A 14,856-nucleotide genomic window follows, 5' to 3' on the forward strand; every position below is an offset into this window, starting at 1 on the left:
CGAATGGCCCCGACAAACATAGCCACCCTGTTGAGCGGCCGCGCTGAAGAAGTTCGCCCCCGACCACAGGACGAGAGTGCTCAGACAGGAGGCAGCGTTCCGCCCCTGGTGCCATGCAAACTGGTTAGAAATTCTGCCTGACTGGTTGCAGACCAGTCTGCGCCTGTATCCAAATCCTGCAGTTTTTTCTCACCCGACTGCACTGAAACCCACCCTCATGACGCCAGTTCAAAGACGTGATAGGGCCGTTTGGAAGGAATCTCCCCATGACAATTATGACAGGCGTCTCATTCTACCTCCTGACGTTAGAATGCGCAAAATACAGAAATGGAAGGGATACATTCTTATTGGTTTCTGGTAGGCTAGCCTACTGAAATGTTTGGATATTCTGCTATTCAATGCCATTATTTAAATAGATGGATATACTGTATACGAAAAACACTTAATCTTGAGTGTATGTGCTACGATGCAGGCCTGTTAACTGTATGACAACAGTGGTTTATTTAAACTACATCATAGCCATTTATTTAGTCAGTCATGAGTAAGAATGAAAGTTATACTGTATTTATTGCACACAAAATTCTGCGATGTCTCCCGCGAGTCACGACAGGCAAACTGCAGCAGGAGTGTCCGGGATATTAAAGCTACTTGTAGCTTGAAAACCCCTCCCGGTAAAAATCTCAAGCTCACATTGATGTATATTATGAAGCCAACCTAAGTCAGCCGCAGCTCATCCCGAATGAGCCTACTATGATTTTAGAGGCTCTAAAAATATGAAGTTTCATTTAGTTTTCTTTAACTTGTTTAGCTGGATTCTCCAAAAGAAACTCCAGATCCCGCAAAAGAAAGTCAAGATCTCCAAAAGAAACTCGAGATCTCGCAAAAAAAAACCCTCGAGATCTCGCAAAACTCGTTACAAAGATGGCAATTATACTAAATCCTCTTGCTGCATGAATCGCTCAGTCTTACTTGTATCATTTACTTGATCAGATTATTTTCACTAAATAAGATTCATTGATGAGTAGTACGTTGTTCATGTTGCAATAATAATTTGGCGCAACTCAACTATGAACCATAACATGTATGTTTAGACTGTTACTGTTATATTGACTTCCATTGTATAAAAAAGTACCACATGTGGTGCAAAATGGTACTGCTGATCCATTACAAATTCAGTGGATTTATAGAGAATATTTTTTATAGACATGGAATGACCAGGCTGCAAGGCTGGTACTGGCATACTGGTACCACAAAGATGGAGCATATTACCCCAGTCTTAGGGGGTATTCACACCTGCCTTGTTTAGTTCGATTAAAACGAACTCAAGTTCGTTTCTTGCTTGGTTCGGACCTTTTTGACTGGTGTGAATACAATCACACGAACTCTAGTGCGGACCAAACAAGCGGACCGAGACCCAGCTGAGGAGGTGGTCTCGGAGCGGTTCCTATCGAACCCTGGTGCGGTTCGTTTATGGTGTGAAAGCAGACCGACCTCGATCCGACCCAGTTACAGAAATCTACCTTTTTTGGATTTGACGAGCTCCCGTAGTTTTTGCGCATTATGGGAAATGTAGGATAGCTCCGTGAAGCACAACAGCTGTAAGCAGCAGTGGGCTGACGTTTTTTTTGCCAACAATAATTTGATTTTGCATCTCCTACCCGTTCCGTCTTCCGTAGGCCTGCTGTTAGCATGTTGGACACACATGAGAGCTCTTCTCAGCTGTTTTGTTGCATGTCTTCGTCGTTGCAAAATTACGAGCATGATATTGTTAAACTTGCATCAAACGGTCTTGACGCTCTGCAAAGCTGTAACTGTATAAACTATATTGCTAGGATAATAACGAGTACAGTACGCAAACATAGTATTTATGTGGGCCAACTTTGACTTTGGCTTCCTATTCTTCACCCCACCTACACGTTTACCAGCCAATGGTTGAACGACCTGAGCACATGTGCTTTTGTTTATAAATTCTGGTCCGGTTGCAATTAATCACGGTGTGAAAGCGAACCGCACTAAAAAAGAAAAAAAGAAAAAAAATTGGTCCGGACCAAATAAGAGAACCAACGGACCTTCCTGGTGTGAATACGCCCTTAACCTCCCTTCATGAGCTCCCAGTCCATTTCAGGATCCAATTTAAGGGCGTATTTACACCAAGAAGGTCCGTTAGTTCACTTGCTTTGGTCCAGTTTTTTTTTTTATTTTTTTTTTTTAGTGCGGTTTGCTTTCACACTGTGATTAATTGCAACCGGACCAGAATGTGCTAAGGTCGTTCAACCATTGGCTGGTTAACGTGTAGGCGGGGTGAAGAATAGGAAGCCTGCGATTTAGATGTGTTAGATGTATTTTAAAGGAATAGTTCAGAATTTTGGACATAGGACCTCATTTCCAACTTAGTCGGGGTGATATAGGTCGGTGAAGACCATTTTCAGTGAATTTTTGCCCTTCCTTGAGTTGCAGCGTTCATCTCGTGCTAGCCTTGTGCCGAGATAACGCAAGTCAACGGTAACATCCAGCCTGCCACTGAAAACACTCCACAGAACACCCGAAACAAATAAATTATAACGTCAGAGTATGGATGCACATGCCTGTGTTGATAGAACAATGTTAGAAATAAAACTAACCTTGCATCGCATTGCAATAGCCTACTTTGTTCCCTGTATGGCAGTGGCGGATTGATATTGAGAAACTAGTCAAAATGTAATAAATCATTGAGTTCCAAGGTTAGTTTTATTTCTAAAATTATTCTATCAACACGGATGTATATCGATAGTCTGATGTTTTAATTGACTTGTCTCGGCTGTGGAGTGAGTAAGACGGTTTTGGTAAGTTTTGGATGGTACCGTTGAAATGCGTTACCTCAGAACCAGCGTTAGCAAAGGGGAACGCTGCAACTGAAGGAAGGGATTAAACGCGATAAAAACGGTCTCCACCGACCTATATCACCTCTGTAAAGTTGGAAATGAGGTCCTATGTCCAAAATTCCGAACTATTCCTTTAAGGACAGAATAGACCATGCTCGTAGCGAGCAATGTTAAAGCCATACAGAGAACATTCTAATGCAGCCAAATTGCAGAGACAGGATCAATTGTCGAGATTTCGGTGTCAAACACTCGTTTGCATGCTAGGCAATATAGAAAAGACTTAAACTTAGACTTAACTATTCCTTTAACTGAAGCTAACCGCCTATGGCAAGTTGCATTGTAAGTTAGCTCTGGGGTAGCAAAGATCAAAGTGTGCTGTCTTCCCCTACCGAAGATCACAGTACCCACTTGAAGGACTTGGAGGACAAAACCTTGTAGCGCAAAACGTCTGCATTTCCGATGTCTTTGTCCCCGTGAGAGTTTAGGTGCGAAAATGAAAAATCCCCATGTTATTTCCCCATAGAAAAAAAAAAAAAAAAAAATCAAGATATCGGATCTTATTTGGGCAAAGATGGTTATGGTTATGGTTATGGTTATTTAGCAGACGCCTTTGTCCAAAGCGACATACAAATAAATAACAATACAAATTAAATAACAGTGAACAATTACAAAAAGGGAGAATAGCAATATTATCAATAAAACAATCAATTAAGCACTAACCTAATGAGAAATAAAACAATGAAATGAGAATAGCAATCAAATAAGTCACTCAGTTAATTATATAATAACAATAACTATAGCATGGCTAAATTTAAGGACAATAGCAAAATAAATGTCAAATTCATTGATGGTGGCATTTTTGTAGGTGAACTGCAGAGGTCTATAGGCTAATTGACACGACTGGCTAGCCTATGAGCTACACACAGACGCGTTTGATAGACATCCATAAACAGATCTGGGCATTCATTCAAATACAAGAAAAAGAACGTTTGGTCCCCAGACCACGTCTCATTGAGATGTGGTGGCGTTAGCCAGGCTAACTTGAATCGTTATGTATACTTAGTATAAGCCAAGTATTATTAAGTGTAAGTTAATTTAGTGAATTTCTGATCAGTATACAAAAAGTAAACAACACATTATGAGTACCAACAGTACACTTCCATACATTTATTTTTGTTAAGGGCTATATATTAAAAGCTACTGTATATTACTAAAAGTATAATGTGCATAAAAGGAATTTGTTCATACATTCAGTCGGGGGATACATTACCACACAAGAGGGCAAATTCTGTTATGTGCAAAATAAATAATATCCATATGTTATATCAATATTAGCCTAAGACATGTCCACTTGTACGAAACCCAGGAGAGTCATTCATTGCAAAATATATATTTTTAATATATCGAGAATGTGTCCTCATTTTATGTAAGTGTGTGCTCACTTTACTAAATTGTCTGCGTGTTTCACCATCAAGTCATCCTCTTATTTAACTAGATTTGCGCTTAATTTAGTCAATTTTAAATCTTGCAAAATCTTTGTTTGGAGAGGCACATTGGATGCACATATATGCATAGCACATCTGTAGAAGTATACTGCTGCCTTTTACTCTTGTAGCCCTATAGCATTCACTCTTTTGCTGTGTGTCACACATGTGGGTTTTGCTGATACTTACTTGGCTAAGGCGGCATCCACGTGTCCCTCACTGCCAAGGTCCTGGTGCACTTCCACTATCTCCTCAATTAGGTGCAATGGGTTGTTACAGGTCACACAATCGACATCTTGTTCATTGCTCATGTTTGTTTTCAGTATGAAGAAAGGCCCATTAGTGTCCAAGTCTGTCAATAGAACTATGAGTTAATAAAGTATTGCTTTACACACACAATCATCTTAAATGCAATATTTTTGTAACGAGACAAAGAGTATGATGCCATAGGCATACAGTATCTACCGTAATTTCCAGACTATTAGCCGCGGCTTATACAATGATTTTGCTAAATTTCTTCCGCTATGAGGTTAATACAGGGGGGCAGTTAATATGGTATTAATAGGGAACCTAAGTCTCTGCCCCTTCTGGTCGGTCCACTGGACCTAAGGAAAAAAAAATTAATGAGAGTCTATGGAGAAAGAAAAAATATTTTCTGGTCCCGATCGTCTTGTGCCATGAATGACACATAATGATGTTTGTCAATTTTAAAGACAAATTTTTATGTAAAGACATTTGCAGTTCATTTCGTAACTAGTGAATTACAACATTGTGAAATATCGTAATTCCAGCGACTACAAACACATCAGTCGCGTTAGTGACGTTAGCCCACTTCACAGGCACAGTCACCATCAACAGCAGGTCTTATTTGAGCTCCCCCCTTGCCGGTGAAAATACCATGAGTCAGAGCATTAAACACTCCAAATAAGTTGTATTCGTCCATAGGCTACATAAACTACAGTAAAGTGACATAGTTGGCAGCAAGATGTAACCGCTAACTAACAGCTACCTAACTAGCGAGCCGCTCGTTTAATGTTGGTGACGTACATAATTTGAGACGAGAGATGTAGGGCGGATTCGCACAAACTTTTAAAGTCTATCGAATAACAGTACTTTATTGACGTGAAAAATTATCTTTTAAATTCACACACATCATATGTGAAATGCACAGTACAGTTCGAACGGGACTAAAAAATAATTATTATCTCTCCATTGACTCCCGTTCATAAATTTTCACGATTTAGGTCCAATGGACCGGAATTAGATGTGCTTCACTTAGGTTCCCTATATGGTTTTGTTTCTTTTAACTTGCATAAAACACTGTCCTGCGGCTTATACACAATGCGGCTTATATGCGGGAAATCATTGTACACTATATTGCCAAATTGGGTCAAACTGGGCTTGGCCCCTTAGTTCCAGAGAAAAGAACTCTGAACGCTTCAGCATTAACCAAGAGATTTCGGACAATTCCATGCCCCCAACTTTGTGGAAACATTTTGAGGATGGCCCCTTCCTGTTCCAACATTTTTTGCACATATGTGAACACTTCAACCGTACCCAGACCCCTTTAAAACGAACCGAACTGGTTTCAGTACGGTTGGCTAAAAAGTCAGCGGTACAGTTCGCCTAATCCAGGCATTGTGAACACAAAGCACACCGGGTTCCCTTCGCCTTTTTGCACTGTGGTTTAACCTTCTCCGTTTGCCGTACCTTAGTCACGTGACCGTCGCAGCCGAGACCCAGGATTCAGTGCAGTAGGGGTCTGAGAGCTCTAGAGGACCTGGTGTGAACAGAAAGAGGACTGAGGCCCCAACAAAGCTTAACTGGACTAGGAAGAGAACCCAGTCCTCTTTCTCAAACTCGCAGTGTGAACACAAAAAGAGTTATTTTTCTGTTGGTCCACTTTTTGGTCCACTGACAGGTCAGGACTGAGTTTGGTTCTTTTAAAGTGTGAAAACACCCTAAAGCCCAACGCCCACCAGAAGCGGCGTTCAGCGGTGTTCGGCGGTCTGGGCTTGCCGCACAGGATTTTAGAATAGTTTTCTATCTCTGTGCGGCTGCTGCGCGGCAGACGTTTCCAGTGGGCGATGCTCCATTGAAAACAATGGAATTCTATTTGTTTTTCGTGGCGCAGTGCACCGCGTACGCTTCTGGTGGGCGATGGCCTTAAGAGACACCTCGTCCAACATCAGTGAGTGACCTCACAAATGCGCTTCTGGAAGAATGGTCAAAAATTCTCACAAACATACTCCTAAACCTTGTGGAAAGCCTTCCTAGCATTGAAGCTGTTATAGCTGCAAAGAGTGGCCCAACGCAATATTAAACCCTATGAGTTAAGAATGGGATGCCACTTAAGTTCATCAAGGTAAGTGACCCAATACTTTTGGCAATATAGTGTACATTATATTGTGCTACTTGGAGAGGCAGGCTAAGCATAGCATCCACAAAGTCTCATATTGATAGTAGAAGAATTTGCCTGCACCCATGAGTCCATCATAAGACAACCAACAAACAGTCAAATCTCACCAGTACAAATAGCTTCATCATATTTTGAGAAGTGTCCACACACAGAGGGATCAATGATGATATCAGCCGCGCCTGTAGAAGAGAGGCAACAAGGTCAGCCATTCAAGAATGAAGACTTCATGACACTTAAGGACACTATAGTCTACTTGCAAGGGTACTTGTAGGCAAACGCCTACAAAAAGGAGCAAATGCTGCCATTCATTGTGTTAATTGCTATGGCAAGTTGCATTAAAGCTTCATATTAGCTTGAACTGTCATGGGATTCTGGAGGTAAAATATTAAATAGAATAGAATTCTCTAGCTCCCTCTAAAGCCTGTAATCATCGCTAATCGTGCTTGCAAAAATCGAGCGCTCCCTATTTTGTTTAAGCAATCACGGTAGGGGGTAAGAATCACTACCTGTCAGTCACAGCTTGTGCACACGCTGCTATCCAGGGGGTCAAGGCTGTGTAGATTAGCTGTGGCATGTTAGCATGCCATTTTCAAGTATGGCGCTGCATGGAGCATTTAGAACCAGCTCCCATGCACGAAAATCCGTGTTGGGCACGAGCTCTCATGTGTGTACATGTTGGTGGACGGGTACCTATCCGGCGACTACAGCCAATCGTTACTCAGTGCGGGACTCCACTAGCGTCTCGCTGCGGCTTGCGGGAAGGCGGGGCTTGACATCAAGGACAAGAGCATTTTGGGATTGCTTAGACCAGACATGAGAGCGATGTAGCCGTCATGTTACATTAACACCGCGTTCACACTGTCTACGTCCGTCGATGTATCTCGGAATGCCTGTCTGCTGTATGTATATTTGCATGTACGCTATCTGATTGGCTGACGGATCCGTCGCTGCCTGAAAAGTTGAAAATTTCTCAACTTTTTTGACAGAGGCAGCGGAGCTGAAGGAACGGACGGACCAACAATTCCTTTCGAGTCCGCCCCATGCAAAGTCAATGAGATCCGTTGACGGACGTAGACAGTGTGAACGCCCTGCGGTGCGGTCACACGCTTGCGTCCGCCAACGTATGCCTCATTTCGTCACATTTCCATAAACGCGAAATGATTTGTTTGTCAGTGTTCGAAAATTTGCATACACTGAATTTCATTGGCTCCGTCAAAAGTTGTACATTTCTCAACTTTTTAACGGAGGCAACGCATTCCAGGCAACGCATCGGACCCACAATTCAGTGCGCCATCAAGTGAAGTCCAGCCAATGTAAAGTGAAGCGCAAGCGTGTGACCGCACCGTAAGAAGTGATACTTGTAATGTGGCTCACGGCAATAATTGTGGCGTAAATGCATGCCATCAATGTGGGTGTCCGGAGTTCTATTCCCCGTAGATGAGAGACTACAATGTTTTGTTTTGAAATTTCAAAAAATGCCATTTTAATAACAATTCCCCCTAGGCCTACTCGTTGCTGGCCTACAAAAATATTTGTTAGCCATTGCACTTAAGTTCGTATAGACAACTATCTTGCCAGTAGGCTACTTCAAAGCCTGCTGTTCTTGGGATTAAAGCATCGGGCATATATATTAACTTCCACTGTGGCTTGCTTTGTGCAGTGGCGCTAGGAATGCTTTGCGTTTCACTAACACAATGATTAAACGAATCCCATAAAGTTTGTTGTTGGGATTTGTTGTTTATGCACAAACATCCCTGGGTGACTCCGACTCCGACGACCCGGGTTCAATCCCCAATAAGACCATATTTTCATAGTTTACATTGACTGAAATCCGCGACCGTTTTTCAATGACAACAAACAAATCTTTTTCGTTAATGATTTTTAATAACAAACTATCTGGAACAAACAGATGAATAAACAAACATTTTGAAATAAAGACAAATTATAATTGGCTTATAAGCAGTCCAACTCTCCCCTCTTCCTGATACACGCATGCGCAGGACAGATCGCAATCCCAGAATGCACTTGTCCTTGATGTGGGCTTCATGTCAAGCCTCGCCTTGCTGCGGGCCGCAGCGAGCTGTACTTGCTCCACTCGGGCCCTTTCCGAAACGTGCCCCTAAACCCTCCTCCTACACACTTCCACTTTATTTGCATGTTCATGTGAGGGTTTGCCACATTGAGTATCATCCGAAACAAAATTTGAATCGAGTGAAGTACCTAGGGAGAGGGGCTACCACGCCTCCAGGAGCAAGTCTGCATGGATGCTGACTTGGGCCCTTTCCGAAACGGAGTCCCTACTAGGGATGGGCATTCGATTAAATGTTCTTAGTCGATCGTCGGGAGAATTAACGATCAACTATCGATTAATCATTAATATTTTCATATCAAAATTAATTATTTATTACATTTAAAATGCAACGAAAATACAAAACTACAAAGTGTTTGTTGCGTAGTGTGAGTCTTGAAGCAATGAAATGAATTTCACAATGAAATTAATTTCACTGTGTGGTTACAAACATTTTACCAGGCAGGGGCAATATTTGACGCCATTCTCAGTTAAATGCGAGTTTCCGTTTTGATTGTGCTCAGTTTCAACCTAGCGTCAACTCGAATTTAGCATGGAGGACATGCGGTGCACAACGAGCTCAGAAAATTACTCAATGGATCTACAAGTTCATTGAGATGATATGCTGCCCTTATACATTCAGGGTTTCCCCCAGAAAATTTGTTAGTTAAGGTGGTGTCTGTCCAGGGGAAGGGGGCGTCGCCGTAGCGTCCCCGCCGCATCGCCGCCACTGCCCTACGATGGGGGGGGGGGGGGGGGGGGTCAAGACCGTTGGTTTAACTGCAGCCGAGACCGAGTGACAATGACCGAGCCTTTTAGGAAGCAAGTCTGAGTCGAGACCGAGTCTTAAAGGAGTCAAGGCCGCATCAAGACCAACCAAAGAAAGGGGTTTTCATAATTTACATCACCAAGGATCATATAACAGTTAAATTCCCAAAGGGTAGAGAGGGGATTGTTGGCTACAGGAGCAGTCTAGCACACACTTGTCTAAATAACTTCTTTTCTGATTTACTTGAAGACAAGGAGGTCAGCTGAAGTAAAAATGTAGTAGGCTGTCAGCATTTCATTAATGTTGAAAATGTTGAATTTTGACACTAATGACAGCAATATACCTGGATTTCACATTCATTGTATCAGATTTAATTGTATCAGCAACCAATTAAACATCATTAACACAATTTAGACAATATTATACCTTAAAAGTGTAAGTTTACAACTCCAATACAGGGCCTTTTGTATCTTTCAAAACCTTTGCATTGCTCAGCATAGCACCATAGGATATATTTTAAAGCCAGTCAATATTATAATATTCTATTAAAACCAAGAATATTTGTAATGGTGGATATTTTAGAATATAGGCTACCATGAAATAAAGATGAAACTGTATGAAAATGTAACATTGCGACTGTATGGTAAAGTTAGTGAATTGTGATTTAGTAGCCTAAAGCTGCAATTCTTTGATTGAAGCTGTATATTGTGCGTGCCTGTTGCTCATATAGCCTAAGAGAGCCAGAACGTTTTTAATGCTTTTTAAAACATAATTAGCGAGATCATACTGCATTGAACGCTAATATTTTGTCACTAGCAACCAAATCTGTCATCTGTCAAATAGCCTACAGTTGCATGTTCAGCTCTGAACAAAAACATTCAGGAGTTATTTCAGCAAAACCGAAACGTGCGTCCCTGTCCCGCCCGGTCGGGATGAATGAAACTGGCATGGGAGACATGAGGCTACAGTTTGAAGTTTAAACTAGCCTGTGTAAACCTCAGACAATTTCAGTATTTTACAACACGTGAATGAATAGCCGTCACAAGTTGTTGTTAGCTGTAGGCTAGATGGCACAAGTGTTAGTCAAAACAAATTACAAGATGCAGTGGGCTATCATTGTAGACGAGTGAAAAAAGAAAAAGATAAAGCGCTCAAAAGTGTTATGCCGCTCATCCCATACATTTGGTAGATTCAACGGAGAACCATTCCTGTGAGAGTCGTCAAATCTAGCTAGGTTTAGGCTATTTGTGTTCGCAGTCACTCAGAGATATGCGTGGCAGTGGCACCTGATATCAAATACTCATGTAGAATGAGTGCGTCGCCTGTGCGCATAGGCCAATTCGATTTGAAAAAGTTTTTTTTTTTAATGCGTTCTACAGAGAAGGGAGACTAGCGGCTACGGTTTGGAATGACAGGGAGAAAACATGACAGAGTGATACGGCGAATATCACTATACATAATATATTTATTTATTTATTTATTTATTGAAGACGCTAGTTAAGGCGGCAGCCCTGTGTTGTTAAGGCGGCCGCCTTAGCAGGAAAGCGCTGCGGGAAACACTGACATTTATTGAGACCAGCATATCATATTCCGTCACGACATACTATCACCACCAGACTGGTAGAATCTCACTAACGGCTGCATCTTTTCTTCGCAGTGAGATTCATTGGTAAATAATGTTACAGGATGCACCGCTTTATTTAGTCAAGTGAGTTATGCCCGTGTTGTAAGCTACTTTGGATAAAGGCGTCTGCCAGCAATAGCATAACCACAACCATACACGTTATTGTAGGCTAGTGTTTGCAGCGAACTAAGTCACTTAAAAAATTTAAATGGTTCCACCCCACACTTCACTAGCCTACTGAAATCAAAACGGACACTCGCAGGAATGGCGTCAAACACTTCCCCCGGCTGGTAAAATGTTTAATTGTTGCCACGCAGTGAAAATAATTTAATTGTTTCAAGACTCACACTACACAAAGCAACCTACAATAGTTTAATCAATTACAAATTTATTTTATCGACGACATTCTTAATGATCAATCGTCGATTAATTATGCCCATCCCTAGTCCCTACTCACTTCGACTCGGTTAGCGAGTGAACTTCCTTTTCAAGTCCACTCGTGGGTGCGGAGAACACTCGCATTGAAGGGTTAGGGGTTAAATCAGCGCGACATTTCGGATGCGCTTGAAGGGAGAAGGAAATTGACGTCATATTAGTTTACATAGAAATTATGAAGGCAATAGATATTAAATCGCCAACTAAGATGTTCTGACCCTAGGATATACATCCCTCTTCTCTCCTTTCATTACTGAGTGAGGAGTTGAATTTTATGCTTTATTTAACATCAAATTATAAAAGTGCTGTAAATGCGACCTGCACATGTGTTTCAATATTACAGCCTACTTCTGTACGATCTTGCACATTACTGAATATCAAACTTAAACATGAGTTGTTACAATGTAGCTTAAAGGAGAATTCCGGTGTGAAATTGACCTTAACTGTACCGAAACATGTTGAGAAGTACTTACGTTTGTTAAAGAGCCACCTTCGAGATGGCGCCCAGCGGAGAGATTCTATGAAGGTACTGCTTGTAAATAGTCTTTTTTTTAATAAACTTCCTGTGCATTTCCAAAGTTCTCAGTATCTCGTTTTAAATGTCAGGACCCTCAGAAGTCTACCAATGCAGTGTGGAGTTACTTGGAACCGTTGTAATGGTTTAAAAATAGCGATTTAGCTGCATAGGATACGTTTTGCCCGATCTAATAGATTGAAGCCTACTGCAAGCTCGGCTGAAAACGGCGGAGTTTGGAATGCACGGGGGTGAGCGAAGGTGGCTCTTTAACAAACGTAAGTACTCCTCAACATGTTTCGGTACAGTTAAGGTCAATTTCACACCGGAATTCTCCTTTAAATCACGCTTTTGTCTGTAACTGCTGTCATACGGACCAAAAAACAACTGGCAGGGAGATACACGAGCTGCACGAACACTTGAAACACACTGATAGAAGTTGCGACCGTTAAGCATCCTGCTACTTGAAACCAAGATGATTCGTTTAGCGCTATCCTATTGCGTGGAGAGGGAATTTGAAAGTCAACCGTTTATCCCACCCCTTTGATTGAGCCCTGCTATGGTGAGTTTCTAGACTCTTGATGTGGGTCTAGCTCACTAGGCTAGCTTGCTCATGCTCCCTACACATAAAACGAACCACCAACAATGGCCGGGTTTCCCAGATTCATTGCTCTTAAGTGCTATGAACTTCTTAGGCTTAGTTCACACTGGCAGTCAAAATCGGATGTCTTGCATATCCGATCAGAACCTGATCTTTCTGACTGACTGTTCTCATTGCATATTGCAAATGCATATTGCAAATGATCAAATCCGATCACATCCGATCTTGGCGTGCAATGCTCAGATCCGATATAAATTACACACACCTGGATTCACTAGGTAGAGTTGTACACAACCAAGTCGTCATGGATGAAAGTGGATTTATTTTTTATATTTAACTTATTATGCATAGCCGCAGTGCAAATACCTCGTCACCCTTAACGTTACAGTTTTCCATGTTTCATCATAAAATGATGACCTGAGTCTGACGTTGGTTTTTGTTTTGCTGGTAGCCCTGGCGCACGCTCTGAATCAATCTATCAATCACTTCCGTCACTCAGAATTACGTTGCAATTGTTTGTCGCAGCGCAAATGACCAAAGGGGCATGTTGAAATCCTATTCAAGTGGTTCGACTGTTCAGATTGAGTCATATCCGATAGTAAGTGATATTGAAACCACCTCCGTATGTGGTGCGAATCAGCATTGGAAAAATCACATTTCATGCGGTTTTGTGCTGTTCAGACTACCCAAAATTCAAGCTAGATACAATCCAGATAAGAAAAAAATCGGATTTCGACTGCCAGTGTGAACTAAGCCTTAGGAGCATTCTTAGGCCGCGTTCAGACTGCAGACGAATCTGATTCAAATCTGATTCCTTCTCATATCCGATTTTTAGGGCTGACTGTTCACACTGCCTTAAGCAAGTGTCCAAATCGGATATGGCTCTGTTCAGACTGGGTCACATTAGTAACAGATCTGACAGGTTGCTGTAGCAATGAAAACAAACATTTCTGCCATCAGGAGGAAATACTTGCTAATTTGGTGTGATTAAACATAGAACAATACAACTAGGTGAGTGTTCATTGAATGCATGCATACGTGTGCGCATTTGCGCGACAGAAACCGAAACTAATCAGTGGCAAGCTCCGCTTCAAACTGTTGGAAGGCTATTTAACGGTATTTAAAGGAGTCATAGAACGCATTTTTTGACCATTACAAATTGATCTTTGAGCCTAAATAATGTCATATGTAAATTTGTGGGGCTGAAAACGCCCCAGGAGCACTGCTAGACCGCCTAATACAAGGTCATAAATAAGCCTTGCAATGAAACAGTTTGTTTTTCCCGCCCACTCAGCAAGTTCATGAATATTCAAATGAGATGCGCGCTGATTGGTCTATTGGCCGATATGTCCTGAAAGTTGATTGGCTCAATCCACCGGTCTGAAGCTAGAGCAAAGTGAAACTACGTTTACTGCTGGTAAATAAAGCCAAAGTCTTTGATAAAGCTATCAACAATGGATTTAAATTAGGCCTGGTAAATTCGATTCTTTTTAAGGACTCGGGTTATTCTGAGTCACTCACTCAACTGATCCGGGTTATGCGAGTCACTTGAGTCATGAGTCAGTATTGCTAAAGGCTGGCTTACATTGCACGATTTTGGTCTGTTTTAGCAGTCGGCGACTACATTTCCAAAATCGGGCGGAAATCTTGGGAGTTGTACTAAAATCTCGGCGCGCTCCCGTCATCTAAATCGTCTAGTGTAAGGTGCCAATCTTAACAGTTTTAAGTCCGTCGGAGGCAGTCTTTTTCTAGTTTTGCCGTTACGACAATATCAAACATGTTTGATATTATCGGAAGTCTTTTCAGTCATGGCTCATGCAAATAGTGACGTGAACATTAAAGACCAATCGTGACCTAGGTCCAACATGAAACAGGAAGGGGCAAAATAGGCAACAGCTGTAGCTTATATGATTTTTTGTTATTTCATTTCTTATAAATTATTAGTCTAATTATTCTACGTGACAGAACAGCTCTGTATCTGTTAGGGATGTCACACATGAAACAATGCTGCAGAAACGCGAAAAAATGACTTTGATATGAGTAGGCTATCACGTGAGTTCCTGTTGATGATGACGTGTAGC

General features: G+C 41.7%; 1 protein-coding gene across 2 annotated transcripts in view; it reads right to left on the reverse strand.

The window, feature by feature from the left end:
- The window catches only part of LOC134067975 (adhesion G protein-coupled receptor G3-like), a 50,776-nt gene that overhangs the window by 26,770 nt on the left and 9,150 nt on the right, over window positions 1–14,856 (reverse strand). For both annotated transcript variants that reach the window (XM_062523468.1, XM_062523467.1), the window contains exons 7-8: window positions 6,872–6,943; window positions 4,535–4,697 (exon numbers count right to left, since the gene is read on the reverse strand). In XM_062523468.1, coding sequence (XP_062379452.1) covers window positions 4,535–4,697; window positions 6,872–6,943 — 235 coding nt within the window. The remainder of the gene's footprint in view (window positions 1–4,534; window positions 4,698–6,871; window positions 6,944–14,856) is intronic.

This window comes from Sardina pilchardus, chromosome 20 (genome assembly GCF_963854185.1).
Source record: "Sardina pilchardus chromosome 20, fSarPil1.1, whole genome shotgun sequence".
Classification (NCBI taxonomy): domain Eukaryota; kingdom Metazoa; phylum Chordata; class Actinopteri; order Clupeiformes; family Clupeidae; genus Sardina; species Sardina pilchardus.